We start from the raw sequence: 27,832 nt of genomic DNA, 5'->3' as shown, positions 1-27,832 counted from the left end.
AACAATATTTAAAACTATGACAATAGCAAGTTTGGTCCTCCGTAAATTTGTTCTTGTTACACAGCAGAACAGAACATATATTAAATTGGTTTCTTTAGCATTTAAAAACAAAAATATGAATGCAACATAATGGGTGTTTCGCCCCTAATTGGAAATCAATCAATCAGTCAGTTAAGCTTTATGTAAAAAGCGCTTTTCATACATAATATAAACAACCCCAGTGTTTTCTAAAAGCTGGAGTACAGATGGTACCGTGGACCATGAATAGTTCAATCTTTTTATTTATTGGGGCCTGCCATAGCAATGCATAGGAGGCATTGAATGCATTGCAAAGCAATTACCCAGACATGAAAGGACAACAATGCTAGACTTTCAAAACAGGACCTAGATATGCTTTACAAAATAAAAGTATTTGTATTTCATACAGCGATAACTGCAGCATTTGTCTTAACACTACTGCTGGGACTCCGTGATTGAAATTGGTCTACTTTATCCTTTCAAAATATAATGTACTGATCTTTACAAAATAAAAGCCTCAACATTCCTTAGTTGGGGCTTGCCATAGCAGCAGAGGGAGAGGAGTGAATGGGCTTCCTTCACTGCTCCCAGTTCTATTGCAAAGAGTCACCTCTTATTATCCACGTCTAAACTGGATATATTTATAGGGACCTCCCATGGCAATGCAAGGAGGCATAAGATTAACTCGGCCACAGTTTGGCTCTGGTCCGAGAAGCACGCACCAAGAGGCAGGACCCGTCTAAATTTCTTCAGAAAGGTTCTAGTTTCTGATTATTCTTTATTATGGCAGCATTGGTCCTCCATACCATCTTTCCAAATCATTCATCATGAAGCTATGATCTCTTGATGCCAGACTTTTCAGTGTTGCCAGATTGGACAGGTTTTCACCCAGTTGGGCTTTTTTAGAACACGCTGGACTGGTTGCTAAAATTTGGGTTGCTTTTCACAACATTTGGTGGTCTTTATTTATCATTTATTCTACAAGTATTTATAGGAAAATTCTATCAACATAGTTGCCATTGTGTGCCAGAACAGTACAAAGGAACAAATGTCTGGAAAATGTGTCCTTCCACTTATATAATTAGTTAATTTTTTTTAAATGTGGAGAATCTGTCGAACTTGACATCATCTATCAGTGATGATCTTTGTTCATTAAGTGTCCCTGTCAATTATATTGGTTAATGACAATTGTAGACAACCCTAATGGGGTTAAGAGTTAAACTAAGCAACACTGAGGTGCCTTGGCCTGAAGCCTTTTATTTTTAAGCTCTAACTTCATCTTGAAGAAATATGCAGAAATAAATAAATGAATAAAACAGAAATCCGAGCGTAACTTCATCATTTTAAAGAACATGTCACCGCATTATTCATTATGAGTTTCAAGACGGCTTTTATTGCAGTGGGCGGGTTTTACGATCAGTTATATCTGGAAACCCTGTTTCAGCTTTGACTGAAGAACCACGTTACGATGCAACATGGAGGAAATCTAGTCTTAATTTTCTTTCTTTTAACCTGTGGAGGATCCTTTCAGAAAGGTGAGAATAAACTCTGTTTATGATTTTTTTATACGGAAAGTGGGATTTTGTTTTTTTTATTTCTCTCGAACCTGAAAGCATGTCTTCTAAATAAAAAAAATATTTATTTATTCTCTGCTCCGATCTGAATGGAGTCAATCAGGACTGTGTTTTGGATTTCGAACAGAACCATTCTGAGTTTAATTCATGAAACGGTTTTGGCTCCACAGCTGCCTCGTTTTATTGCTATTTTCTATCTGCTGAGTCTAACACGTGGAGGACCAGTTAATCTATAGTAGTTTTAAAGTACATCTGCAGACTGCAGCAGGTTTCACTCATACCTACTTGTAGGTAGTAGTTTGATTTGGCTATTTAAAAATACCACAGTGTGAATATTATTTTATATTTCTCTCAGACTACATAATTTCCAATAAATAAATCTAAATTTACAATGTAATGGCTACTCAGTACTCGAGTTGTATTTTCATCGAGTACTTTTTTACTAAAGTATTTTTTTAATGCATTTTTTTAAGAATTTGAAAACAGTCTTTAGCTTCTCTACCCCACCTCTTATTTCTAGGCATTATTTATGTTTATTTTGATAATTATAGCTTCAGTTAATAAAAACCCTGCAAACTGAATATTAATTATGAGGAAAATTATATAAAGGGACATTTAGAGAATGTCCCTTTATATACCCTGGTATACCCTGGTAAGGCCTACGCCAGGGTATTGGAGAGGAGAGTCCGACCGATAGTCGAACCTCGGCTTCAGGAGGAACAGTGTGGTTTTCGTCCCGGCCGTGGAACACTGGACCAGCTCTACACCCTCTACAGGGTGCTGGAGGGTTCATGGGAGTTTGCCCAACCGGTCCACATGTGTTTTGTGGACCTGGAGAAGGCATTCGACTGTATCCCTCGTGATGCCCTGTGGGGGGTGCTCCAGGAGTATGGAATCGGGGGCCCTTTATTAGGGGCCATCCGATCTCTGTACAAGCGGAGGAGGAGTTTGGTTCGCATTGCCGGCACTAAGTCGGACCTGTTCCCAGTGCATGTTGGACTCCGGCAGGGCTGCCCTTTGTCACCGGTCCTGTTCATAACTTTTATGGACAGGATTTCTAGACGCAGCCAAGGGCCGGAGGGGGTCTGGTTTGGGGACCAGTGGATTTCGTCTCTTCTTTTTGCGGATGACGTGGTCCTGCTGGCCCCCTCTATCCAAGACCTACAGCATGCGCTGTGGCAGTTCGCAGCCGAGTGTGAAGCGGCTGGGATGAGGATCAGCTCCTCCAAGTCCGAGGCCATGGTACTCGACCGGAAAAGGGTGGCTTGTCCTCTTCAGGTTGGAGGGGAGTTCCTGCCTCAAGTGGAGGAGTTTAAGTATCTCAGGGTCTTGTTCACGAGTGAGGGAAGAATGGAGCGGGAGATCGACAGACGGATCGGTGCAGCTGCCACAGTAATGGGGGCGCTGTGCTGGTCCATTGTGGTGAAGAGAGAGCTGAGCCGAAAAGCAAAGCTCTCAATTTACTGGTCGGTCTACGTTCCTACCCTCTCCTATGGCCATGAACTTTGGTTCATGACCGAAAGAACGGGATCCCGGATACAAGCGGCTGAAATGAGCTTCCTCCGTAGGGTGGCACTCCCTTAGAAATAGGGTGAGGAGCTCGGCCATCCGGGAGGAGCTCGGAGTAGAGCCGCTGCTCCTCCACATTGAGAGGAGCCAGTTGAGGTGGCTCGGGCATCTATACCGGATGCCTCCTGGACGCCTTCCTCGGGAGGTGTTCCAGGCACGTCCCACCGGGAGGAGGCCCAGGGGACGGCCCAGGACATGCTGGAGGGACTATCATGTCCTGATAGGTTGTTTTTATAACTCTATTTGCTGGCAGCTGTTTTTATGAAATCCCTACATGTTGACTTTGAATAGCTAACTGTCCCACTGAGACTATAATAAAGCCTTATTAGAGGGAGGGGAGAGCTTTTATTTTGAAAAGGGAACAAAAATAGAAGTGAACCAAATTCTTCTTCCTTTCAAGGAAACAATTGTGCCAAGCATGACTGTTTCTCAATAAATGTGATGTTCCTGCTAAAGAACACAGAGAGAAAATAAAAACCCTCTCATAGAACGGTACATGATATAAATAAAGTTACCCAGATCCATTTATTCTTTTATTTTATCCTGCAGGTTTAGCAGAACCAATAAAAACAGAGAAGTCTGTGTTAGCAGCAGAGGGAGAAGATGCTCCTCTCAGCTGTCAGCTCCTGGAAACTAAAGATGTCCAACAGGTCACCTGGCAGAAGGTCTTGGAGGACACAGAGAAGAACATCTGCACCTACAGCGAGTTTTTTGGTGAAACTGTGGATCCTGACTTTAAAGAAAAGGTTCAGTTTACAGAAGCTGGACTACAGAAGTCCTCCATAGTTATTAAGAGTGTTACAGAGCAGGATGAAGGATGTTATCTCTGTTTGTTCAACATCTACCCTGATGGAGCTCTGACAGGGAGAACCTGTTTGAAGATTTATGGTAAGAATCCAGCTGTATTAAAGGTTTAAAGTTTAAAGTAATTAAACTTTATAACTAAATGTTCATCACGATATCTGTTTTCTGCTCAGAGCTGCATGAACCCATCCTTGATGCCAGAAGGTCAAACTCTTCTGCAGAGTCAGTTGTGTCCTGTTCAGCCACAGGTCGACCTGCTCCCTCTGTAACACTGACTGTTCTCCACCAGAACCTCAGCTTCTCCCAGTACACCTCCACCAGTGTTACCAACAGCAACGGTACGGTCACCATCACCACCACAGCTCTGCTGTCAGCTTTCAGCAGCACAGAGGTTGGATGTTCAGTGTCAGTTCTCTCTGCTGCTCCCAGAGAGCTGCTGGTCACCGTTCCTGGACTCACAGAGACGTCTGAAGATGGTGAGGAACTCTTTCAAACATACAGCGCCTGACGCTCGCGCCTTTCTAAATTTTTTGACAGGTTTTTGTATAATTGTAAATACATTTATGCAGTAAGTGGTTAAATTTCACTTTTCAGATTTTATTTGTAAAAAACAACGTTTAATTTTTCTTCCACTTCACAATTATGCTCAATATTGTGCTCACATAAAGTCACACTTAAACACACTAACGTTTGAGGTTGTAGTGCAACAAAATGTGAAAGACGTTCAAGGGGTGTGATTACTTTTAAACACTGTAGGAACTGATGAGACCTTCCTGATTTTAAATGCTTGAATCCCATTTATCAGGGTTGGATAAACAGACTGGATCATCTGACAGACGCTCCAGTAAGTTTATGTTCAGATTCTCACATGAACATTTTTCACTTTGTTCTGTTGTTGAGACACATTTCATCTTCTTCCTTTAGGATGGCCTTTAATTATTCCATTCCTGATGATGATGATGATGATGATGATGATGGGTGTCATTTTTATCTTCCTGCTCAGAAAAGGACTTCAGAGGAGGTACTTCTATGAAACTGAGTTATTGTTGTTGACTTTTACCTCATTAATGTCTCAGAAACATTTCTTTTCTAACTGTTTGATTTAATTGTTCTTAAATCATTTACAGGAATAACAAACATTCCCAGGATGCCACAAGCAACCAGAAGTAAGTATTTTATGTATTCATTACACAGATATAGATTTATTTCCTCTTTTACATCCCTGCTAATGTGATATATACAGTATATTTCCTGCACTTTATAAAGCATATCAGTTTCCCTGTTTATTATTAGTTTCTTAATAACTTATTGTTTTGATTTTTAAGGCCAGACAGCTCAGCGGTGTCAGACAACAAAGAGGTCAGACTACGAACCTCAGAAAGACCGAGACAAAACATTGAATCTGTTTCATCACTATGACAACAGGGACACCTCATTTCAACCTGTTTGTTTTATTACCAACAGTAACCCAGCAACAAGGGGTCATATTGATAAGGCAGCTAAACTTGAGTTAAATTGTATCAAAGCTTGAGACACAACAGTTCTTATAGACGTTAGACAATCACCTCCTGAGTATTTACAAGTACTTACCTGATTGTGTTGATGTTTTGTAATTAAAAAAGGTGCTTCATTTGGTTTTAACACATTGTTACTTTTGTGTTTTCTACATATTTTTTTTTTTACAAAAATAATTAAGTTTGACAGCAGCTACCCTTTTTAAATAAAACATCTTGGTACTTAGTGTTTAATATGGAGGTTGATTTGTCTCTATATTATTCAATCAAACCAAAACCTAATCTCAATAAAAAATAACTAATCTCAATCAAGTCGTGATCAAAACTTTCAGAGTTGTAACAAACATTTTTTTTAATGGAATATTTTATTTGTGGGGAGAAAAAAAAATTGTTTGGAAAAACTTTTTTTTTATTAAAATTAAAAAAAATTTCTCATCAAAAGAAAAAAGTTATTTGCAAAACAAACTTGTATTTGTGCATGTCAAAAATCTTTGGTTACAACTCTCGCCCTTTTGGTTTTGGTTGAAGTTCTGTAGAAGTTCATTTGTGTCACAGAAAGTGTACTTTTTCACAATTTAATCACAACTTTTGCCACTGTGGTCCACAATGGCTGCCCCGGCTTGACCAATCCGCTTCGACCTGCAATGAATCATGGGAAATGATGGAAACAATAGTCAGCACTAACCAATAGGAAAATGTCTGCTGGTTCTGAGCCCATCGGATCATCCGTCTGCTCTATCTTGATAAAATACCTGAACTAACCCTTTAAAGACGTCCTATTTTTCAACATAAAAACACAGTTGAAAATAATTGAAAGGGCCGATTGAAAATAGCGTCTGGTGATTTTGTGTTTCTATTAATTTAAATATGGCAAAGATTCTGTCACATTTAATGTTCTCATCAATTTTTGAACAGAAAAAGAAAAAGTTTTATTGTTATGTAATACTGTGCATTTTAAAACAAAAATCAACAAACCACATGTTTTTATATTTCTATTAATTTATTTCAATTCTTTATTGGGTTCTGGTTTTATTTTTAAATTACTCAAACATGCCTTTGACAGTTTCCATTAAATAACCACTGGAGGTCGCTGCTTACTTCTGATCATACTAAGTATTTTGCACTAAACTTGTAAACCAGGACTTTTTATATCAGGTTAATAAAATGACATGTTCAGGTGTTTGTTTTTTCTACTACTGGGACAGCTGTATGTTTAAAGCAAACTACAATAAATGACCTGCTGTTTTTATTGGTCGTCATGTTGTTTATTATGGTCTTTATCCATCCTCTGTGTCTCAGAGGGCTGTTTCACAAAAAAAACAGAAGTAAGAATTTCAAGAAAAGAGATTAAACCCGGCTTCATCCAGCGTGATCAGTGCACCCTGGCTTTATCCGTTTCTCAAAGGCCAAGCCAGGCTCAACAGTTGTGGCTATGTCAAGCCAGGTGTAAGTAATCCAGCTAAATGCGCGTCTGCAGCTTTCATCAACAGGCCATGAGATCGAGCACAGATTCACTGCTGCAATGGATAAAGTGAGAGCACCGTACTTCACTCCCAGTGAGCAACATATTTTAATGGAGGCTTATGAAGAATTAAAACCAAATAATACAAATTGTCCCTTCATACATGGTAAAAATGAGGCGAAAAATTCGCAGAAATTGCGTTTGGTGTGAACGCACCACCAGCGTCTCCTCGCCGCTTACGCGACAAAAAAGGCCCGTGCTTGTTTAGCGCACGTAACCAGGCCGCCGTGCTTCCGCCGCAGGAAATCTACGGACACCGTGAAAGCTCAAACAACATGTTTTGACGAAGCTGTGCCCCACTTTTTTGCAACTGTGCTCTCATCAGAGATAGATAGATAGATAGAGCAGAGAGGTGGATGCAAGTTCTTCAGGCAGCTGACATCCCCAACATCCAGGCTATTGTATCCTTTGTCCTCAGCATCCCTTCTTCTAGTGGGTTTGTTGAAAATATTTTCTCCATCATGAAAAATAAGTGGACTGATGTGAGGAACAAATGTTCTACAGAATTAATGAGAAGTGAGCTAATTGTCAGTCTAATTAATGAAATGTCCTGCTCAGAGTTTTACTCTGTAGTCCTGAAAAACAAACAACTCCTTGCAGCAGCAAGAGCTCAAATGAAATATAAATGGAAAAAATAGGTTGTTTCCACATGATTAAGCACTGCACGTTTTATTTCACTAGTTCAATATTTTTTTCACTACAACTGTACAGTCATGGTCTTTTAAGGCACAAGTGTTTATGTTTACAACTTTTCTACAGACCTTTTGTTTGCACTAAATGCACTATTATGAAAATGTTTTGCATTATACTGTTATGCTTTTTTATATTGTTTTAAGTTAAGCAGGATGGAGGTCTTTTCAAGAGTGGTTTATTTATTTTAGAAGGATATTTGTTTTTGTCTAGTAATTTTATTTTGCAAAAAGATTAAATTATTTTATAAATTGCTGAATAATTGTTTTTCCATGGATATTTGTATCAGTCAAAACATGCATCGAATTAAACTTGGGTTCGAGTCCAATGTTTCCAAAGTCATTTCACACACAGAAAAAGGGTGAAAAAAATATCACCATGCCGGTAGAGGTGAAGACAGTGGGGTTGGATGGCCCTACCAGGAAGTGTCCCTTATTTATTTATCAAGGAGTTGGCAACCCTAGTTGCAGCTGTAAGTTTAAAGCAAATTACAATAAATGACGTGCTGTTTAAATTGATCGTCATGTTGTTTATGATGGTCTTTATCCTCCCACTGTCTCTCTGGTTCAGTAGTTTTTATATTGTTGAAGCTCCACGCAAACAATCAACCATCGTAAAAACGAGCAGGAACACACTTCAAATGATTTGAATTAGAGAAAGTGAAAGTAGCTCAGATGCGCATGCGTACGTACTACAACGGCGGTTCATTTCAAATCGAGGCGGATTTGTGGTGCTATGATGTCAGACTCTGTTGTCCCGTTTTTCTTTTTCTTGTTGGAAATCTTTTTTAAAGGTAAGATTAGAACATTTGTCTGTCTTATTTCTATGCTCAGGTTTAGCAGCTATGGAGAGTTTTGTTATTAAAAACGGTTTTAACTTGTATATTTTGCTCATGTTAAAATGAAAATAAGCAAACAGCTCACAGATGAAGCATTTTCTGAGGGCATGTAGTTTATTTTAAGTTTAAAGCAAATTACAATAAATGACGTGCTGTTTAAATTGATCGTGATGTTGTTTATGATGGTCTTCATCCGTCCTCTGTCTCTCTGGTTCAGTAGATTTTATATTGTTGAAGCTCGATGCAAACAATCACAAGTAACCGCAGCTCAGTGTTACCAGGTGAGAAATGTAGGATTATCGTACTAGATACGTAAAATTATCGTATTTTGAGGGAAATTATCGTACACTCGTCATAACCAAAATAACAAGTCTGTTGATGTGTTGAATAACGTCTAATAGGAACTCGCAGCTTTGTGGCGTCAGAACGGAATAGATTTATCAACATCTGCAGCCCCACAGTGCCGAGCTCTGCTTCTTCTTCTTTTCTTTTCCTCATTTCCTCAATCATGGGCGGGCATAGTATGGAGGTAAATTTGTCTCAATATTATTCAATCAAACAAAAAAATAATCTCATTCAAAAAATATTAAGTTGTGATCAAAACTTTCAGAGTTGTAACGATTTTTTTTTTTAAATGGAATATTTTATTTTGGGGAGAAAAAGAAATGTTTGAAAAAACGTTTTTTGATTAAAATGACTCATTTTTTCTCACGAAGAGAAAAAAGTTATTTGCAAAACAAACTTTTATTTGCGCATGTCAAAAATCTTTGGTTACGACTCTCGCTCTTTTGGTTTTGACGCTCTCTGTTTTTGGTTGAACTCAACGAATTTTGAGTGCTGGGAACATGAACATCCTGGGCGGGGCCTAAAGACGAACGATGTAAGACGTTTCCCAATTGGTTAGCGCTGACTAAAGCGGCCGCTCAAACTGCAGGGCTTGCCGCGTCGCTTCAGTGAGGAGACATCACCTGTACAGAAGAAAACTGTGGTCAAGTGAGCCGAAAGTCAGAAATACGTGGTCCCGCCAGCCGACACCAGCTCTCTCTTAAAGATTAGCGTCGGGCATACAAGGTGCATTACGGTAATGGAACAGAAAGGATCCCGATCCTGGCAACGGTTGAGAAAATAAAAGGAAAATAGAAAAGTAACCTACAGAAAATTTATATTAATTACATTTTTACAACTTTCACATTCATGTTTTATGTAAAAGAATAAATATTTTACATTTTACTGTACAGTTTTGGAGAAATATCTTGTCAAAATACCTCAAAATGCTCAACCATTATATGCATTTGTCCCACTTTCAGGAATTTATTTCTCCAAAACCAAGAGAGGTGACAACACAATCTCTTCAGATTATATTAGAGGGTCATCTATATTATAACCAGAATTAGTATTTCATAATTTCACGGTAGGTTTCTGGAGAAATACACAACTACCCCAACAAAGTACCACAAACGCTTCTTTTTGGTGAGGTCGATGTGGTCCTGTGGGAAGTGGTCTGGACAACTTAAAGTGCAAGAGCATCCAGATCTCCTCTGACCTCTCCTGGACTGGAAACGCCCCTCGCCTGTTGAAGAAGGTACAACAACAGTTCTTCTTCATCAGGACATGAAAACAGACTGTTCTCTCTCCTCAGCTGCTTACAGATGTCTGCAGGGCCACGGTGGAAAGCACTCTGTGTCTCAGCAGGACAGTGTGGTGTGGGAACTGCACAGCAGAGGAAGGAAGTATCATGGGTGGTGAGGACAGCACACAGGATTATGGGATGCCGTCTGCCCAACATGGATTCTGTTTTATACTACACTTGGGGTAGTTGTGAATTTCTCCAAACCTTTACAGTAAAATTATGAAATATTAATTCTGGTTATAATATAGATGACCCTGCGCCTTGTATGCGCGATGCTAATCTTTAAGAGAGAGCTGGTGTCGGCTGGCGGAACCGCGTATTTCTGACTGTCGGCTCCTTTGACCGCAGTTTTCTTCTGTAGAGTTGATGTCTCCTCACTGAAGCGACGCGGCAAGCCCTGCAGTTTGAGCGGCCGCTTTAGTCAGCGCTAACCAATAGGGAAAAGTCTTACATCGTTCGTCTTTAGGCCCCGCCCAGGATGTTCATGTTTCCAGGACTCAAAATTTGTTGAGTTCAACCAAAAACAGAGAGCGTCAAAACCAAAAGAGCGAGAGTCGTAACCAAAGATTTTTGACATGCGCAAATAAAAGTTTGTTTTGCAAATAACTTTTTTCTCTTCGTGAGAAAAAATGAGTCATTTTAATCAAAAAAGGTTTTTTCAAAAAAAATGTTTTCTCCCCAAAATAAAATATTCCATTTAAAAAAAAAAAAAAAAAAGTTGTTACAACTCTGAAATTTTTGATCACAACTTAATATTTTTTTATTGATATTAGTTTTTTGTTTGATTGAATAATATTGAGACAAATTTACCTCCACAGCATAATGGACTATTCAGCCAATCATGGCCGTTGTTCTGAGGCCAACGCATCACGTCACACGTAGGTCACATTTAGAAAAGCACGACTGGCTGGAATTTCCAGGATCTGTTTCCGAATCCGGACACAGATGCCTTCAGGGTTCACAAAAAAACTCCGACAGACTTTGGCGATTGGCTGATGACGACTGATTACAACCACACATTCACGGAATGGTCAAATTATCGTACATTTGGCCTTTTTTTAGGAATATTGATCGTACAGAGAGCAAAATTGTCGTACAAATACGATAATTATCATACACCTGACAACACTGCCGCAGCTAATGTTCTTCTTCGTGGGTTTTCTTTTCTTTGGCAGTTGGCAAGAAACATAAGGTGCGCATTACTGCCACCTATTGGTATGGAGTGTTGCTCAAAATGTCGTTTTGTGCACATTATTTTACGTGTGCTGTCAAAAATCAGATTTTATTAATCAGCTTTGTTTTTCTAAAAAAAAACAAGACAGGTTGCTAAAATTTGGGTTGCTTTTCACAACATTTGGTGGTCTTTATTTATCATTTATTCTACAAGTATTTATAGGAAAATTCTATTAACATAGTTGCCATTGTGTGCCAGAACAGTACAAAGGAACAATTGTCTGGAAAATGTGTCCTTGCACTTATATAATTAGTTCATTTTTTTTAAATGTGGAGAATCTGTCGAACTTGACATCATCTATCAGTGATGATCTTTGTTCATTAAGTGTCCCTGTCAATTATATTGGTTAATGACAATTGTAGACAACCCTAATGGGGTTAAGAGTTAAACTAAGCAACGCAGGTGCCTTGGCCTGAAGCCTTTTATTTTTAACCCTTTAAGCTCTAACTACAGAAATAAATAAATGAATAAAACAGAAATCCGAGCGTAACTTCATCGTTTTAAAGAACATGGCGCCGCATTATTCATTATGAGTTTCAAGACGGCTTTTATTGCAGTGGGCGGGTTTTAGTCATAAGGAAACCCGGTTTCAGCTATGACTGAAGAACCACGTTACGATGCAACATGGAGGAAATCTAGTCTTAATTTTCTTTCTTTTAACCTGTGGAGGATCCTTTCAGAAAGGTGAGAATAAACTCTGTTTATGCTTTTTTTATACGGAAAGTGGGATTTCTTTTCTGATTGTTCCCGACGCTGAAAGCATGTCTTTTATTGAATCAATTAATTTATTTATTCTCTGCTCCGATCTGAATGGAGTCATTTAGGACTGTGTTTTGGATTTTGAACAGAACCATTCTGAGTTTAATTCATGAAGCGGTTCTGTTCAGTCTAGACAAAGCTGGCACAGTGCCATCCTTTAAACTGGCAGTTAGACTGGGCTCGTAGGGGGGAGATTATGTTTCAAATAAATGTACTTCTAATAGTAGTTGTTCATCATACTTTTTACTTCTACTTGAATAATATTTGAAGTATTCATCTGAGAGCAGTTTTTGGCTCCACAGCTGCCTCGTTTTATTGCTATTTTCTATCTGCTGAGTCTAACACGTGGAGGACCACTTAATATATACAGGTCCTTCTCAAAATATTAGCATATTGTGATAAAGTTCATTATTTTCCATAATGTCATGATGAAAATTTAACATTCATATATTTTAGATTCATTGCACACTAACTGAAATATTTCAGGTCTTTTATTGTCTTAATACGGATGATTTTGGCATACAGCTCATGAAAACCCAAAATTCCTATTTCACAAAATTAGCATATTATTAAAAGGGTCTCTAAACGAGCTATGAACTTAATCATCTGAATCAACGAGTTAACTCTAAACACCTGCAAAAGATTCCTGAGGCCTTTAAAACTCCCAGCCTGGTTCATCACTCAAAACCCCAATCATGGGTAAGACTGCCGACTTGACTGCTGTCCAGAAGGCCACTATTGACACCCTCAAGCAAGAGAGTAAGACACAGAAAGAAATTTCTGAACGAATAGGCTGTTCCCAGAGTGCTGTATCAAGGCACCTCAGTGGGAAGTCTGTGGGAAGGAAAAAGTGTGGCAGAAAACGCTGCACAACGAAAAGAGGTGACCGAACCCTGAGGAAGATTGTGGAGAAGGGCCGATTCCAGACCTTGGGGGACCTGCGGAAGCAGGTGCCGCATTCCCCAGGTCAAGCCACTTTTGAACCAGAAACAGCGGCAGAAGCGCCTGACCTGGGCTACAGAGAAGCAGCACTGGACTGTTGCTCAGTGGTCCAAAGTACTTTTTTCGGATGAAAGCAAATTCTGCATGTCATTCGGAAATCAAGGTGCCAGAGTCTGGAGGAAGACTGGGGAGAAGGAAATGCCAAAATGCCAGAAGTCCAGTGTCAAGTACCCACAGTCAGTGATGGTCTGGGGTGCCGTGTCAGCTGCTGGTGTTGGTCCACTGTGTTTTATCAAGGGCAGGGTCAATGCAGCTAGCTATCAGGAGATTTTGGAGCACTTCATGCTTCCATCTGCTGAAAAGCTTTATGGAGATGAAGATTTCATTTTTCAGCACGACCTGGCACCTGCTCACAGTGCCAAAACCACTGGTAAATGGTTTACTGACCATGGTATCACTGTGCTCAATTGGCCTGCCAACTCTCCTGACCTGAACCCCATAGAGAATCTGTGGGATATTGTGAAGAGAACGTTGAGAGACTCAAGACCCAACACTCTGGATGAGCTAAAGGCCGCTATCGAAGCATCCTGGGCCTCCATAAGACCTCAGCAGTGCCACAGGCTGATTGCCTCCATGCCACGCCGCATTGAAGCAGTCATTTCTGCTAAAGGATTCCCGACCAAGTATTGAGTGCATAACTGTACATGATTATTTGAAGGTTGACGTTTTTTGTATTAAAAACACTTTTCTTTTATTGGTCGGATGAAATATGCTAATTTTGTGAGATAGGAATTTTGGGTTTTCATGAGCTGTATGCCAAAATCATCCGTATTAAGACAATAAAAGACCTGAAATATTTCAGTTAGTGTGGAATGAATCTAAAATATATGAATGTTAAATTTTCATCATGACATTATGGAAAATAATTAACTTTATCATAATATGCTAATATTTTGAGAAGGACCTGTAGTAGTTTTAAAGTACATCTGCAGACTGGAGCAGGTTTCACTCATACCTACTTGTAGATAGTGGTTTGATTTGGCTATTTAAAAGTACTTCAATGTGAATATTAGTTTATATTTCTCTCAGACTACATAATTTCTAATAAATCTTAAATTACAATATTACGGCTACTCAGTGCTTGAGTTGTCTTTTCATCAAATACTTTTTTACTAAAGTAATTTTTTGAATGCATTTTTTAAGTATTTGAGAACAATATTTAGCTTCTCTACCCACCTCTTATTTCTACGCACTATTTATGTTGTTTTTTTTGATAATTCTAGCTTCAGTTAATAAAAACCCTGCAAACTGAATATTAATTATGAGGAAAATTATATAAAGGGACATTTAGAGAAATGTTGTCCTTGTGATGTTCTGTATATGCATGCAATACTTGGACCAGGCTCCTTTTGAAATATAAATGAAATGACCTTGCAGGTCTGCCCTTGATTCATCTTAATCTATCTATACACCTACATAAAGGTCAAAACAAGAAAATCTGATTAAATTATAGGACTTTTGGTGATGTACAAACCTGTATTATGTAGTAGAAATGTGACAGGTGGTCCTAGTTCTAATATGACAAAATATGTGAAAGTCCAAAGACTGAATAAGAAAAGAAAATAAAGACAAAGGTTATTTTTGCACTTTAATAAAGTAATGTTAAGATGAAGAGACACACAGGAAGATGTTGTTTTACTCACATTTATTGTACAGGATTACACAATAATTTCACATTAAAAGACGTAGAGAAAGAATAGTGGGAAGTTCGTTAACTTTCAAAGCAAACTGGAGGAACAGGGGTGGGAATCTGATCCTGAAAGACTAGTTTTAGTTACAATAAGATCTGGGTCTGGTTGCCCTGCAGTACCAGCTAACTAAACACCAGGGCCCAGATAAAAGCTGCAACTTACTTTTTGGACTCATACCTGGGGTTTGTGACTCAAGTCTTGAGAACATTTGTTATCTCATGTAATCAATGTAAATGTTTATTGCAATAGACTGAAATTAGTATGTTTTCAGTTTTAATGTGGTGCATTAGTGCAGCACTATAGCCACAGAACACGATCAGTGCCATATAAAGAAGTGTTACAGGAAGACTACTTGGTGCTAATCTGACAAAAGAACCTTATTTTCTGTCTTTAGAGACTTGACTTGACTTGACTTGACTTGCAAAATTACTAGTTAACATTCCAGGGGTGATGTTGCATTAAGCCTGGACAGTTGGCAGAGTTGCCGAGTAACAGAATTGCTTCATGATGGAAAAACACACAAAGGTAAGTTGAAATTTGATCATAAAGTCAGACATAACTTAACTTCACCCAGATTTACTGTGAGAAAACGAAGGACAACATTGTAATGATTTATACTACATTAATTTAAACTAACGTCTGTTATCTATCATAACAGCCTGCCTCTCTGGTGTGTTGACACAATACTACTATTGTTGTAGCTGCTTCCAGCAATAACTACATGGGGTAAAGTTCCTGTTATTGCTGTTGTATTTGTATATCTTGCAGCTCACTGAGCAGGTGTTTGAACAAAGAGACTTTAGGAGAGTCAAGGAGACACTGAAAGCTGACTGAGCAGCTGATGTTGTGGAACACAAGATGACTGAGGTCTATAATTAAGGTTTTTCAATCAAGTAGTTTTGTTGTTGGATCTAAGCACCAAGGTACAGCCTAGATATGCATCCACCACTTTATTAGGTCCAGATGTTTCTGTTGAGTAACTTGTTAACACAAAAGATAGCTCAGCCAATCACATGGTGGATAACCAGTGTATCCATCTAGATGTTGTGAAAAGGGCTTGGTTGGATACAGTTGTGTTTGCCAGATAAATTGGTTTAAAGGTTTCAGAAACTAAGGAATCTACTGGGATCTTCAGGCACAACAATCTGAGTCCAAATAAGAGAAAAAATCCAGTTAGCAGCAGTCATGTGGACCACAATCCTATGTTGATGTTACAGATCAGGGGATTCATGTACGCACAAAAACCTTGCAGCACAATGTTTGACGCACAACTCGGCATATACAATAATGTGGAAATCCATCAGTGCATCGAGCATAAAATGTATGTGAACCATCTCAGGGGCACTTTTATTCTCACTGAAAAATAAACCTGTGTCAGATCAGCAGATTCATTCCTAACAAGTCAGGTTTGATGATTCCTGCAGTGGACAAGCTGGAGACAATCACACATGTCCATAAATTGCTACATAAAGTTGTGTGTTATTGTGGAACGATGGCAGCTTTGGCTCAGCTGGAGGACATCACCAATGGAAGAAGTCATTGGGGAGCGTTTCTTTCAGAGATCGTAATGATCTGCTGGAACATGATGATGCATGGCTTATCAGCTGGTTGAGATTGCCCGGGGCAATCATCTTGGAGGTCTGCATGGAGCTGGCCTCACTGGTACCGAGAGAAACCAGGAGGAACCGTGGTTCGCTGGTGCCAGTTCAAGTTCTCACTATGCTGCGGCCCTTTCAACCAAAGCTTTTCAGAGGGAGCTGACTGACAGGTCGGGTATTTAACAGTCATCCCTGAGACGGGCCACGCCAGCCATAAGGTACGGATCATCCTGTTGCTCAGATATAGAAAGTTCCCCTAAACTGTGGCTCTCATTTGCAGCAATGAGCCGATTTCTGTAATCAGAGCTATGGACCACACTGAAACTGCGACAAGGGCCCCATCTGTAAGTGAATATGCTTTTATGAATAGAAAGCATTTTCATTCAATATATGTGTAACCTATTGGTGATGTGCAAATGTCTCTCACTAATGCAATGTCATGGTGTGCAGAAATAGTCTCTCTAGTGTTTTTCCACTGAAAGGAACCAGTTCTGTTCTTTAACTCTCACAGCATCTTTGCCATGGTAATTTGGACACATGGTTGGTGTATTTATACTACTTTACATATGTAACTACGGGCGGGAACCAGACGGTTCAACCACCATGTGCAGCTGCGCCCAGTTTACTGCAAACTGGGATGTATGAAGGCCAAGTGGGAGTTGACATATCTACGCACAGTTTGTTACATCTGAATTTTGTTTATGGACCGCAAGTCAGAATTTCTCCTGCACACTCTTTAGTACATGAGGCCCCAGAGGAGATACAGACTGGTTCAAGATGATTGGAAGGCAGTGAAAGCTCAAATAACAAATGTATACAACTAAAGTATAAAGAATCTCTGTGTTTTATTTATGGTTTGGTATTTTTTCTCTTTTATATTCTACTTGTTTACTAGTCTTATTTCCTCTGTGTTAGTTTCCTTTCTACTTGTAGTCCTTTCTTGTTTAGTTCCTCTAGTTTAGCTTTATTCTCCAGCACCTCTGGTTAGGTTGTGTTTACTTATTGTTTACATTTTGTTTGTTTACATTCTAGTCCTCATGTTCTCTGCTTCCCTTCCAGTCTATTCAGTCAGTGTGGTTTTAGGTTTGTTTACTTTTGTAGTCAGGGTTTCTTTATGGTTTTGCTAGTTCTTAGGTTGTTGTGTTCCCTCAGTTTTCTCAGTTTCCTTTAGTTCATGTTTATTCTTGATTCATTCTTGATGCTTTATTTATCTTGGTCTATAGTTTCGTTTAGGTTTGCTCACTGTCGTGTTAATTAGTCCCTTTCCTCATGCTTTAGTTTTATTAGGTTCACCTGCTCCCTCTGCCTCCCCGCTTCCATGTCTCACCTGTTCCCTGTTTCTTTGATTACCTGCCCTTTTGTTATCCCTCAGTATATTAGTTGGTTTTGTGTCATTGTGTTTTGTTGGTTCCTCCCGATCACAACCTCTGATTAAGTTCAGTGCATCTCTGAATAAAGCTGAAGACCGATTCATAATGCTGCTGCCAAGTTCTTGTCTGCGCTCTGGTCCACCCCAAAACCCCATCGTGACACCTGCAGACAAAACCAGTCCAAACTCTGCACTACTGGGCATAAGGTGGAACGAGAGATTCTCATCAATGATGTGCAGCCAACAAATCTGCAGCAACTGTGTGATGCTGTCATGTTAATATGGACCAGAATCTCTGAGGAATGTTTCTGACACCTTGTTGAATCTGTCATGAAGAAATAGTTTGGTTCTGAAGGAAAAATGGGTTTTAACCCAGGACTGCCAAGGTGTACTTTATATACTACACCCTCTTTAGCTTTGGGATCGTACATGAGTCTGTAATATTATCTGGTCTTTATTAATTATTATTAGGTAAAAATTGTATTTAAATCCAACTTTAACTGCAGAAAAATACACCAGATTCACCATGTATTTTTTAGCGTCTTGAACCACGTTAATCTGCAAAAATGTTAACTACTAATTTCCTAAATGACTTTATCAGGGTTATATGATAGTGGAGGAATATTAGCTGATGCTTCTTTTTAAAAAGGTTTCAGTTCATTGAGATTTCCAGCCTTGTTCAGGCTTGTTTCTCTCAGGTTTCCAGTAAAGCATTCCAGGTAGTTTGTGAGGTGGAGTTTTGCTGGTACTGCTGCAGACAAAACCAGTCCAAACTCTTGCTTTTATAAAAGTGGTCTCTCTTCATGTTGATCAGTTTATCAATGCATTTCATCAGCAACATCTAGCTGCTGCTACCACACTAAAATCCAATGGCAGCAGCAATAGTTTACTTTGTTTTCAGCATATAACGTTTCCATCCCTGTTTAATAAAAGATAGTTTGGAATCTGTGGCGTTTTACAACCTGATAAAGAGCAGATCACTTTCATCATGTCCTGATAGGTTGTTTTTATAACTCTATTTGCTGGCAGCTGTTTTTATGAAATCCCTACATGTTGACTTTGAATAGCTAACTGTCCCACTGAGACTATAATAAAGCCTTATTAGAGGGAGGGGAGGGCTTTTATTTTGAGAAGGGAACAAAAATAGAAGTGAACCAAATTCTTCTTCCTTTCAAGGAAACAATTGTGCCAAGCATGACTGTTTCTCAATGAATGTGATGTTCCTGCTAAAGAACACAGAGAAAATAAAAACCCTCTCAGAACGGTACATGATATAAATAAAGTTACCCAGATCCATTTATTCTTTTATTTTTTCCCGCAGGTTTAGCAGAACCAATAAAAACAGAGAAGTCTGTGTTAGCAGCAGAGGGAGAAGATGCTCCTCTCAGCTGTCAGCTCCTGGAAACTAAAGATGTCCAACAGGTCACCTGGCAGAAGGTCTTGGAGAAAACAGAGAGGAACATCTGCACCTACAGCGAGTTTTTTGGTGAAACTGTGGATCCTGACTTTAAAGAAAAGGTTCAGTTTACAGAAGCTGGGCTGCAGAAGTCCTCCATAGTTATTAAGAGTGTTACAGAGCAGGATGAAGGATGTTATCTCTGTTTGTTCACCATCTACCCTGATGGAGCTCTGACAGGGACAACCTGTTTGAAGATTTATGGTAAGAATCCAGCTGGATTACCAGGTTAATTTTAGAACTAGATTGTAGATGCTATTTGTCTATTTTTGTTAAGTTTAGCCTCAGTTTATTAGTTTACTAATTCGTTTATTTTCTAATTGATTTTTAATTAGAGTTTTGTGTAATTATAGTTGCTTAGAATAAATCTATTTGGGGTATAAATATGTAGGCTTTGGCAAGATCAGCATGTACAGGTCCTTCTCAAAATATTAGCATATTGTGATAAAGTTCATTATTTTCCATAATGTCATGATGAAAATTTAACATTCATATATTTTAGATTCATTGCACACTAACTGAAATATTTCAGGTCTTTTATTGTTTTAATACGGATGATTTTGGCATACAGCTCATGAAAACCCAAAATTCCTATCTCACAAAATTAGCATATTTCATCCGACCAATAAAAGAAAAGTGTTTTTAATACAAAAAACGTCAACCTTCAAATAATCATGTACAGTTATGCACTCAATACTTGGTCGGGAATCCTTTTGCAGAAATGACTGCTTCAATGCGGCGTAGCATGGAGGCAATCAGCCTGTGGCACTGCTGAGGTCTTATGGAGGCCCAGGATGCTTCGATAGCGGCCTTTAGCTCATCCAGAGTGTTGGGTCTTGAGTCTCTCAACGTTCTCTTCACAATATCCCACAGATTCTCTATGGGGTTCAGGTCAGGAGAGTTGGCAGGCCAATTGAGCACAGTGATACCATGGTCAGTAAACCATTTACCAGTGGTTTTGGCACTGTGAGCAGGTGCCAGGTCGTGCTGACAAATGAAATCTTCATCTCCATAAAGCTTTTCAGCAGATGGAAGCATGAAGTGCTCCAAAATCTCCTGATAGCTAGCTGCATTGACCCTGCCCTTGATAAAACACAGTGGACCAACACCAGCAGCTGACACGGCACCCCAGACCATCACTGACTGTGGGTACTTGACACTGGACTTCTGGCATTTTGGCATTTCCTTCTCCCCAGTCTTCCTCCAGACTCTGGCACCTTGATTTCCGAATGACATGCAGAATTTGCTTTCATCCGAAAAAAGTACTTTGGACCACTGAGCAACAGTCCAGTGCTGCTTCTCTGTAGCCCAGGTCTGGGGAATGCGGCACCTGTAGCCCATTTCCTGCACACGCCTGTGCACGGTGGCTCTGAATGTTTTTACTCCAGACTCAGTCCACTGCTTCCGCAGGTCCCCCAAGGTCTGGAATCGGCCCTTCTCCACAATCTTCCTCAGGGTCCGGTCACCTCTTCTCGTTGTGCAGCGTTTTCTGCCACACCTTTTCCTTCCCACAGACTTCCCACTGAGGTGCCTTGATACAGCACTCTGGGAACAGCCTATTCATTCAGAAATGTCTTTCTGTGTCTTACCCTCTTGCTTGAGGGTGTCAATAGTGGCCTTCTGGACAGCAGTCAGGTCGGCAGTCTTACCCATGATTGGGGTTTTGAGTGATGAACCAGGCTGGGAGTTTTAAAGGCCTCAGGAATCTTTTGCAGGTGTTTAGAGTTAACTCGTTGATTCAGATGATTAGGTTCATAGCTCGTTTAGAGACCCTTTTAATGATATGCTAATTTTGTGAGATAGGAATTTTGGGTTTTCATGAGCTGTATGCCAAAATCATCTGTATTAAGACAATAAAAGACCTGAAATATTTCAGTTAGTGTGCAATGAATCTAAAATATATGAATGTTAAATTTTCATCATGACATTATGGAAAATAATGAACTTTATCACAATATGCTAATATTTTGAGAAGGACCAGTAGGTGGGTGGTCCTATGGTTTTTATCAGGCTGTCAAGCAGTCATGCAGGCCTGTGACATGTATCGTATTGTTTGCTCGTCGACTTGGAATAAAACGACTACGGAAATACTGCATAAACCACAAACCCATGGTGCATCTAGTGATTATTCGTGTAACATTTGCCTTTCGGTTGATCATTCCTAAGTTTGTTAGCTTTCATGGACAAGAACTCACTATATAGATGTTAAGTAGATGTTCATCTGTTTTCTGCACAGAGCTGCATGAACCCATCCTTGATGTCAGAAAATCAAACTCTTCTGCAGAGTCAGTTGTGTCCTGTTCAGCCACAGGTCAACCTGCTCCCTCTGTAACACTGACTGTTCTCCACCATAACATCAGCTTCTCCCAGTACAACTCCACCAGTGTTACCAACAGCAACGGTACGGTCACCATCACCACCACAGCTCTGCTGTCAGCTTTCAGCAGCACAGAGGTTGGATGTTCAGTGTCAGTTCTCTCTGCTGCTCCCAGAGAGCTGCTGGTCACCGTTCCTGGACTCACAGAGACGTCTGAAGATGGTGAGGAACTCTTTCAAAAATACAGCGCCTGTCGCTCACTCCTTCCACACGGGGTACACAGGTTGGACAACAGTGATATTTTTTGTACGCGTCTCAAAATGTGCTCTATGTAAATGCTTAGAAAATTAATTTAAGTTATAGTATGTCCTTGGACAACTGTCTTGACCACATATAATTTTTATGTTTTGTCCATCTGACAGGCAATGTATTTCACGGAGGTGCCATATGACGTTTTTTACCTCTTTGAAAGCAGTCCCTCCACATTTTGGACCACTGTACATTTTCCTTGCAAGCTTTCAGTTGTGCAATCAGTTCCAGAACTTTTGCCTTTCTTTGTGTGGAGAACGGTAGATCGTAGATGTACTCAAAGAATGTAAAGACAGGGCAGAGTTGTGGAGGATAAGACAAGTTACAGACCCAGTAGAGTTTGAAAAGCTTGTCCACAGCACACGTGAGACCATCATCTAGAGGGATGGTGACTTTGTCATTCTTAGCAACAATGACATACTGCTTCAATGACCGGAGGTCACCGATGCAGATCAGCTGGGGCTGATGAGTCGTTGATGAAGCAGAGGAATCACTGCACAGCGATGCTATTCTTGTTCCAGGCTTAGAGACAAAAGATCACAAATTAAACAAATTTGTTAGTGAAATGATCAGGGTCTCTGACAAATCTTATATTTAACAGAACTTTTACCAAATTAAAAACTTGCCGGCACAAAATCAAGAAGGTACGTTATTGTTGTCTTGGCGCTACAACAACTGACACCAACAGGGGGTAGTAGATGTGTTAACAACACAAGCATTGTGTAACAAGCCTCATCCGAAAGTGGAAAAAAAAAGCAAAACTCAAATGTGTACTTTATGCTGTGTGCCACTGTAAATACACATCATCCACCATTTTCTATAATTATCATTATACCCTCCTGCCAATGGCTGGCATTATACATAAAAAACTTGGCATTTCAAAAGAATTCTCTTTTAAGAAGTTTTTCAACAAAAGTGCTTTTGTAAACTTTTTTCTTTTTAAATATTACGACCTGAATTATTTACAAAGTTCCCTAATTCCTGGTTTCACATAAATACCTTCGGTCATGTCTTCAATCTCTTTCAAAAGACTGCAGTCTTGGTTCCATAGCAGCCACGGCTTTGAGTTTTGGTATGATGTTGGCCTCCCATTTACGAAGGAATAGGTCTGCCTTTTCACCTGTGATCCTTCCAAATTCTGAGTCCAGCTAAAACAAGGAAAAACAAAATACGGTTTTGGAAAACTAAAAGTAGAACATTGTTGTTTCAGTAATAAACTTAGAAAACTAAACTTGGAAAAGAAGCAAACCTACCAGACTTGGCATGTCCAGAAACCGTGGATATTCACTCAATACTTCTGCGAGCGTGGGTGACTCCCTCGTAATCCAGGCTCTGCGCTGGGTGAATGTTTTCTCCATTTCTGACTTAATTGCTGAAAGGTTTTCGGAAGAGGCCCGCAACCTTTTGATCAAAGTGACCCACTCATTTGTGGTGTTGTCATTTTCAGTCTCAGTAGCATTGAATGTGTGTGTTTCCCCTTGGTCGCTGGTCACTTTTTGTTTCCTGTAGCGCCTGTCTTCTTGTGACAGATTACGTCGAAGGTTGCGCAGTTTAATCTCTAGGAACCCACTGTGAGATGCTGGATTATAGAAATGCTCCTAGTGAAGAATTTGTTTTTTCAATTACCGGTAGCTGAACATTTTTCAGAAATTCAAAAGAAATATACAAGGAAAGACAACTAAATCTTTTATTTTTTGGCCCCAAAAGACAAATGATATGTTGTTTCACTTGTTGACTTACCAATCCCTCCCCTTGTCCAGCCACCTGGACACTCAGGCATGGGAAGGTGGCAATGATGCTCTTTGCTAAGGCCAGCTTGTCTCCATTAAGAGGATAACTGGGGGGAAAAGACCACTTATTCTTAGTCATTTACTCAATTTACTCATACGACAGATGATCAGATTTTTCTACATCAGTTCACAAAGAGATTTGTAAAGTGAAAAAACAACTCTGAAGTGTCAACAAAGAACAATACTTACAAGCCACACCTCTCAACTAGATCTCCAATACACGTCTTCACAAGAAGCTTTCTTGACTGCATTGACAGGAAGCCTGTGGTTTCGTACTCCTGAAGAATCTGTGGAGCTTTCTTCATGAGTAGTGACTGTAAGGGCTGACTCTCCTCTCCCCTATTAATATGGGGCTGTGGAGGATAAATAATAGTTATTGCTGCAGTATGTTTAATATCATCACAATAATCTTGAATCTAAGAACTATAAATATCTCCTCAAGAGAAGCTTCCACTAGGGGCCGTCTAGTTGACAGGAACACATGGAATCTCTCAAAGTCCTTAATTTCCACATTGGTGTCAACATCAGTGTACTCCAAGAAGTCAGAGTTATACTTTAATATCCTGTCCAAAGAACATCCAGATTGCTGGGCAAGATTTTGTTCAATGAGATTATTGATACTTGAAACATGAAGAATTTTTTTAGAAGTCTCTTTTCCATTTTGAAAAGTTGCAACAAGGACTTTGACAGACTCCAGATTGTCAAATGAGAACTGAAAAAGGGAATAAACAAAATAATACAATTAGAACATTTTCGTCTAGATTACAGACATGAAAAAATGCTTACGTTTGTTAGCTTTTGAATTCAACACCATCATGATCAAAAATTGCACACAAGACAAACTAAATTTGTTGAACTGCAGCCATCTTAAGAATAATGTTAACCCTTCCTGCTTCTGTTACCTGACCGTGCCTACTTCGTGGTAACAAATTAGTATTTCGAGAAAACGGATTAGTATTTCGTGCGCACGCTATATATATATATACATATATATTTCCTCATGTCAGTTCCCAGGCGCCATAGACATCTATAAAAAAAATTTAAGTTTCATATAAAACTTCAACCATCTCCTTTTTACATTAAATAATTTTAACATCTTACCTCTTCAATTAACTTTGGCCAAAAAATGACAACTATAGCAAACCATACCGATGAAATGATATTTTAGAAGCCCTGCAACGAGAATGAACTAGCTAAATTTGACATGAAACCCAGCATAACTTTTCAGAGTGCTACCCCGTCGTAGCACCAAAAAATACCATAACACATTTTCAACTATTTATTCGGCAAATTCCAATAAGACTAACTTGTTACCACTGCGTTAAAACAAATAAAACGTACTTACTGAAGTGGCTGTTACAGATGACGCAGCCTCCATCTTTGTCTCCTTTGTTAATTTAGCCCATAAGGCGGGAAAATCTTCCTCCAACGAGAACACAAACCAACACAAATATGTGTTGAAATATACAACACATACAGTGTGTTATACTTTTGATGCCATTTTAACACATTGTGTGTTAAAATTAACGCATAATGTGCTTTAAATGTAATAACACATATTCTGTTATTTTTTTAACACATCTCTTATAAGAGTGCTCCAGGAAATCATAATATGAATCTGTGCTTAAATGAGCATCTCCTTCACAGCAAAAGCAAGTTTTTGTATAATTGTAAATATATTTATGCAGTAAATTTCACTTTTCAGATTTTATTTGTAAAAAACAACGTTTAATTTTTCTTCCACTTCACAATTATGCTCAATATTGTGCTCACATAAAGTCACACTTAAACACACTAACGTTTGAGGTTGTAGTGCAACAAAATGTGGAAGACGTTCAAGGGGTGTGATTACTTTTAAACACTGTAGGAACTGATGAGACCTTCCTGATTTTAAATGCTTGAATCCCATTTATCAGGGTTGGATAAACAGACTGGATCATCTGACAGACGCTCCAGTAAGTTTATGTTCAGATTCTCACATGAACATTTTTCACTTTGTTCTGTTGTTGAGACACCTTTCATCTTCTTCCTTTAGGATGGCCTTTAATTATTTCATTCATAATGATGATGATGATGCTGATGGGTGTCATTTTTATCTTCCTGCTCAGAAAAGGACTTCAGAGGAGGTACTTCTATGAAACTGAGTTATTGTTGTTGACTTTTACCTCATTAATGTCTCAGAAACATTTCTTTTCTAACTGTTTGATTTAATTGTTCTGAAATCATTTACAGGAATAACAAACATTCCCAGGATGCCACAGGCAACCAGAAGTAAGTATTTTATTTATTCATTACACAGATATAGATTTATTTCCTCTTATACATCCCTGCTTATGGTATATATACAGTATATTTCCTGCACTTTATAAAGCATATCAGTTTCCCTGTTTATTATTAGTTTCTTAATAACTTATTGTTTTGATTTTTAAGGCCAGACAGCTCAGCGGTGTCAGACAACAAAGAGGTCAGACTACGAACCTCAGAAAGACCGAGACAAAACAGTGAATCTGTTTCATCACTATGACAACAGGGACACCTCATTTCAACCTGTTTGTTTTATTACCAACAGTAACCCAGCAACAAGGGGTCATATTGATAAGGCAGCTAAACTTGAGTTAAATTGTATCAAAGCTTGAGACACAACAGTTCTTATAGACGTTAGACAATCACCTCCTGAGTATTTACAAGTACTTACCTGATTGTGTTGATGTTTTGTAATTAAAAAAGGTGCTTCATTTGGTTTTAACACATTGTTACTTTTGTGTTTTCTACATATTTTTTACAAAAATAATAAAGTTTTGACAGCAACTACCCTTTTTTTTTTTTTAAAACACACATTTTAGTACTTAGTGATTAAGAGGAAGAAAATGTATCACATATTGAAGGTCAGTAATGTGACGTTTGTATTTAAATAATGGCTTTTTAGGATGTTGTTGCTGATTCAGCAGAAACTCTGCAATTCTGGAGCCTTTTTTTCTGTGATTCAAAATGCATGAGGAAAAATTGAGAAATTTAAATTTTGGTTTGACTCATTTTAGTTTCATTAACAAAATGAGAAAGAAATCTTTCAAAAATGTGCTTGTTCTTTAAGCTGATCAAAATATTTAAAGGTTTTATTTTATAGGTTCTTATGTACCTGTACAGTTTTGTAGTAAAACGTTTATATTCCTAAACAAAAGCCTCTGCAACCCTTTCTGTGCTCCTTGAAGGGTAGTTCATGTTTTTTGAAGTGAGGCTGTGTGAAATTATCAGTAATATTTCCCTAACGTGTAGGAGAAAGATGTCAAATAATTTTTCAGAAATTCATTAATTACTGGGGCTTTTTGGAAATTAAATAAACCATCCAGCTAAGAAGGGCTACACTGGCATTTTAGCTGATTTTAGCATGAAAATGTTAATATCAGTGGGATATAACACTAGGTTACCAGATGTTAACAGTCTACAATTTCACAACAGACATGTTGCATTTGGTGCTCCTTTATTTAGCAGAACAACCTCTATGTTTCTATGTGACACTGTGTTGTTTGAGCCTGCTGGTTCTATGAGTCCATCGGATCATCCGTCTGCTCTATCTTTATAAAAAACCAGAACTAACCCTTTAAAGACGTCCTATTTTTCAACATAAAAACACAGTTGAAAATAATTGAAAGGGCCGAATGAAAATAGTGACTGGTGTTTCTATTATTTTTAATATGGCAAAAATACCATAAAAAAGTTCTCATTGATTTTTGAACGCAAAAAGAAAAACTTTTTTTTTTTGTAATTTAATATTGTGCATTTTAAAACAAAAAATCAACAAACCACATGTTTTTATATTTCAATGAATTTATTTCAATTCTTTATTGGTTTCTGGTTTTATTTTTAATTTACACAAACATGCTCTAACTGTTTAGATAAAAGACCACTGGAGATTGCTGTTTATTTACGTTTTGTTCAGGCACTTTTCTTGCAGTTCCACCTTGCTGTTGTCCACATTACATTATGAACAAGAAAAAAGGCTTTTATAAAGCTAGCCATTTATTTTTTGTCTCTAATTGCATTAGATTGTGCCTTAATGTGTTAACTACTGATATGCACTGTATGAATGCTCTGATTAGCTGATAATATCTACTGACTTCCACTAAAATAAACTTCCAGTAAAACTAAAA

General features: G+C 38.7%; 1 protein-coding gene across 1 annotated transcript; it reads left to right on the top strand.

Moving 5' to 3' along the window:
* The first annotated feature begins 1,486 nt into the window (after positions 1-1,486).
* LOC124861185 (OX-2 membrane glycoprotein-like) lies at positions 1,487-27,832 on the top strand. Its single transcript, XM_047354709.1, has 7 exons — positions 1,487-1,553; positions 3,711-4,049; positions 4,139-4,441; positions 4,771-4,809; positions 4,890-4,986; positions 25,917-25,955; positions 26,115-27,832. Exons 1-7 carry the CDS (start codon positions 1,487-1,489, stop codon positions 26,206-26,208), a joined length of 978 nt encoding a protein of 325 aa, XP_047210665.1. The 3' UTR covers positions 26,209-27,832.

Source organism: Girardinichthys multiradiatus, chromosome 24 (assembly GCF_021462225.1).
Source record: "Girardinichthys multiradiatus isolate DD_20200921_A chromosome 24, DD_fGirMul_XY1, whole genome shotgun sequence".
Classification (NCBI taxonomy): Eukaryota; Metazoa; Chordata; class Actinopteri; order Cyprinodontiformes; family Goodeidae; genus Girardinichthys; species Girardinichthys multiradiatus.
This window is presented reverse-complemented; position numbering and strand designations above follow the sequence as displayed.

Bases quoted from the DNA above. Each gene is read 5' to 3' on its own strand.
- LOC124861185 (XM_047354709.1), top strand. From the start codon at position 1,487: ATGCAACATGGAGGAAATCTAGTCTTAATTTTCTTTCTTTTAACCTGT. The intron at 4,050-4,138 runs GTAAGAATCCAG...TTTTCTGCTCAG, and splicing joins AACCTGTTTGAAGATTTATG to AGCTGCATGAACCCATCCTT. The intron at 4,810-4,889 runs GTAAGTTTATGT...TTCTTCCTTTAG, and splicing joins ATCATCTGACAGACGCTCCA to GATGGCCTTTAATTATTCCA.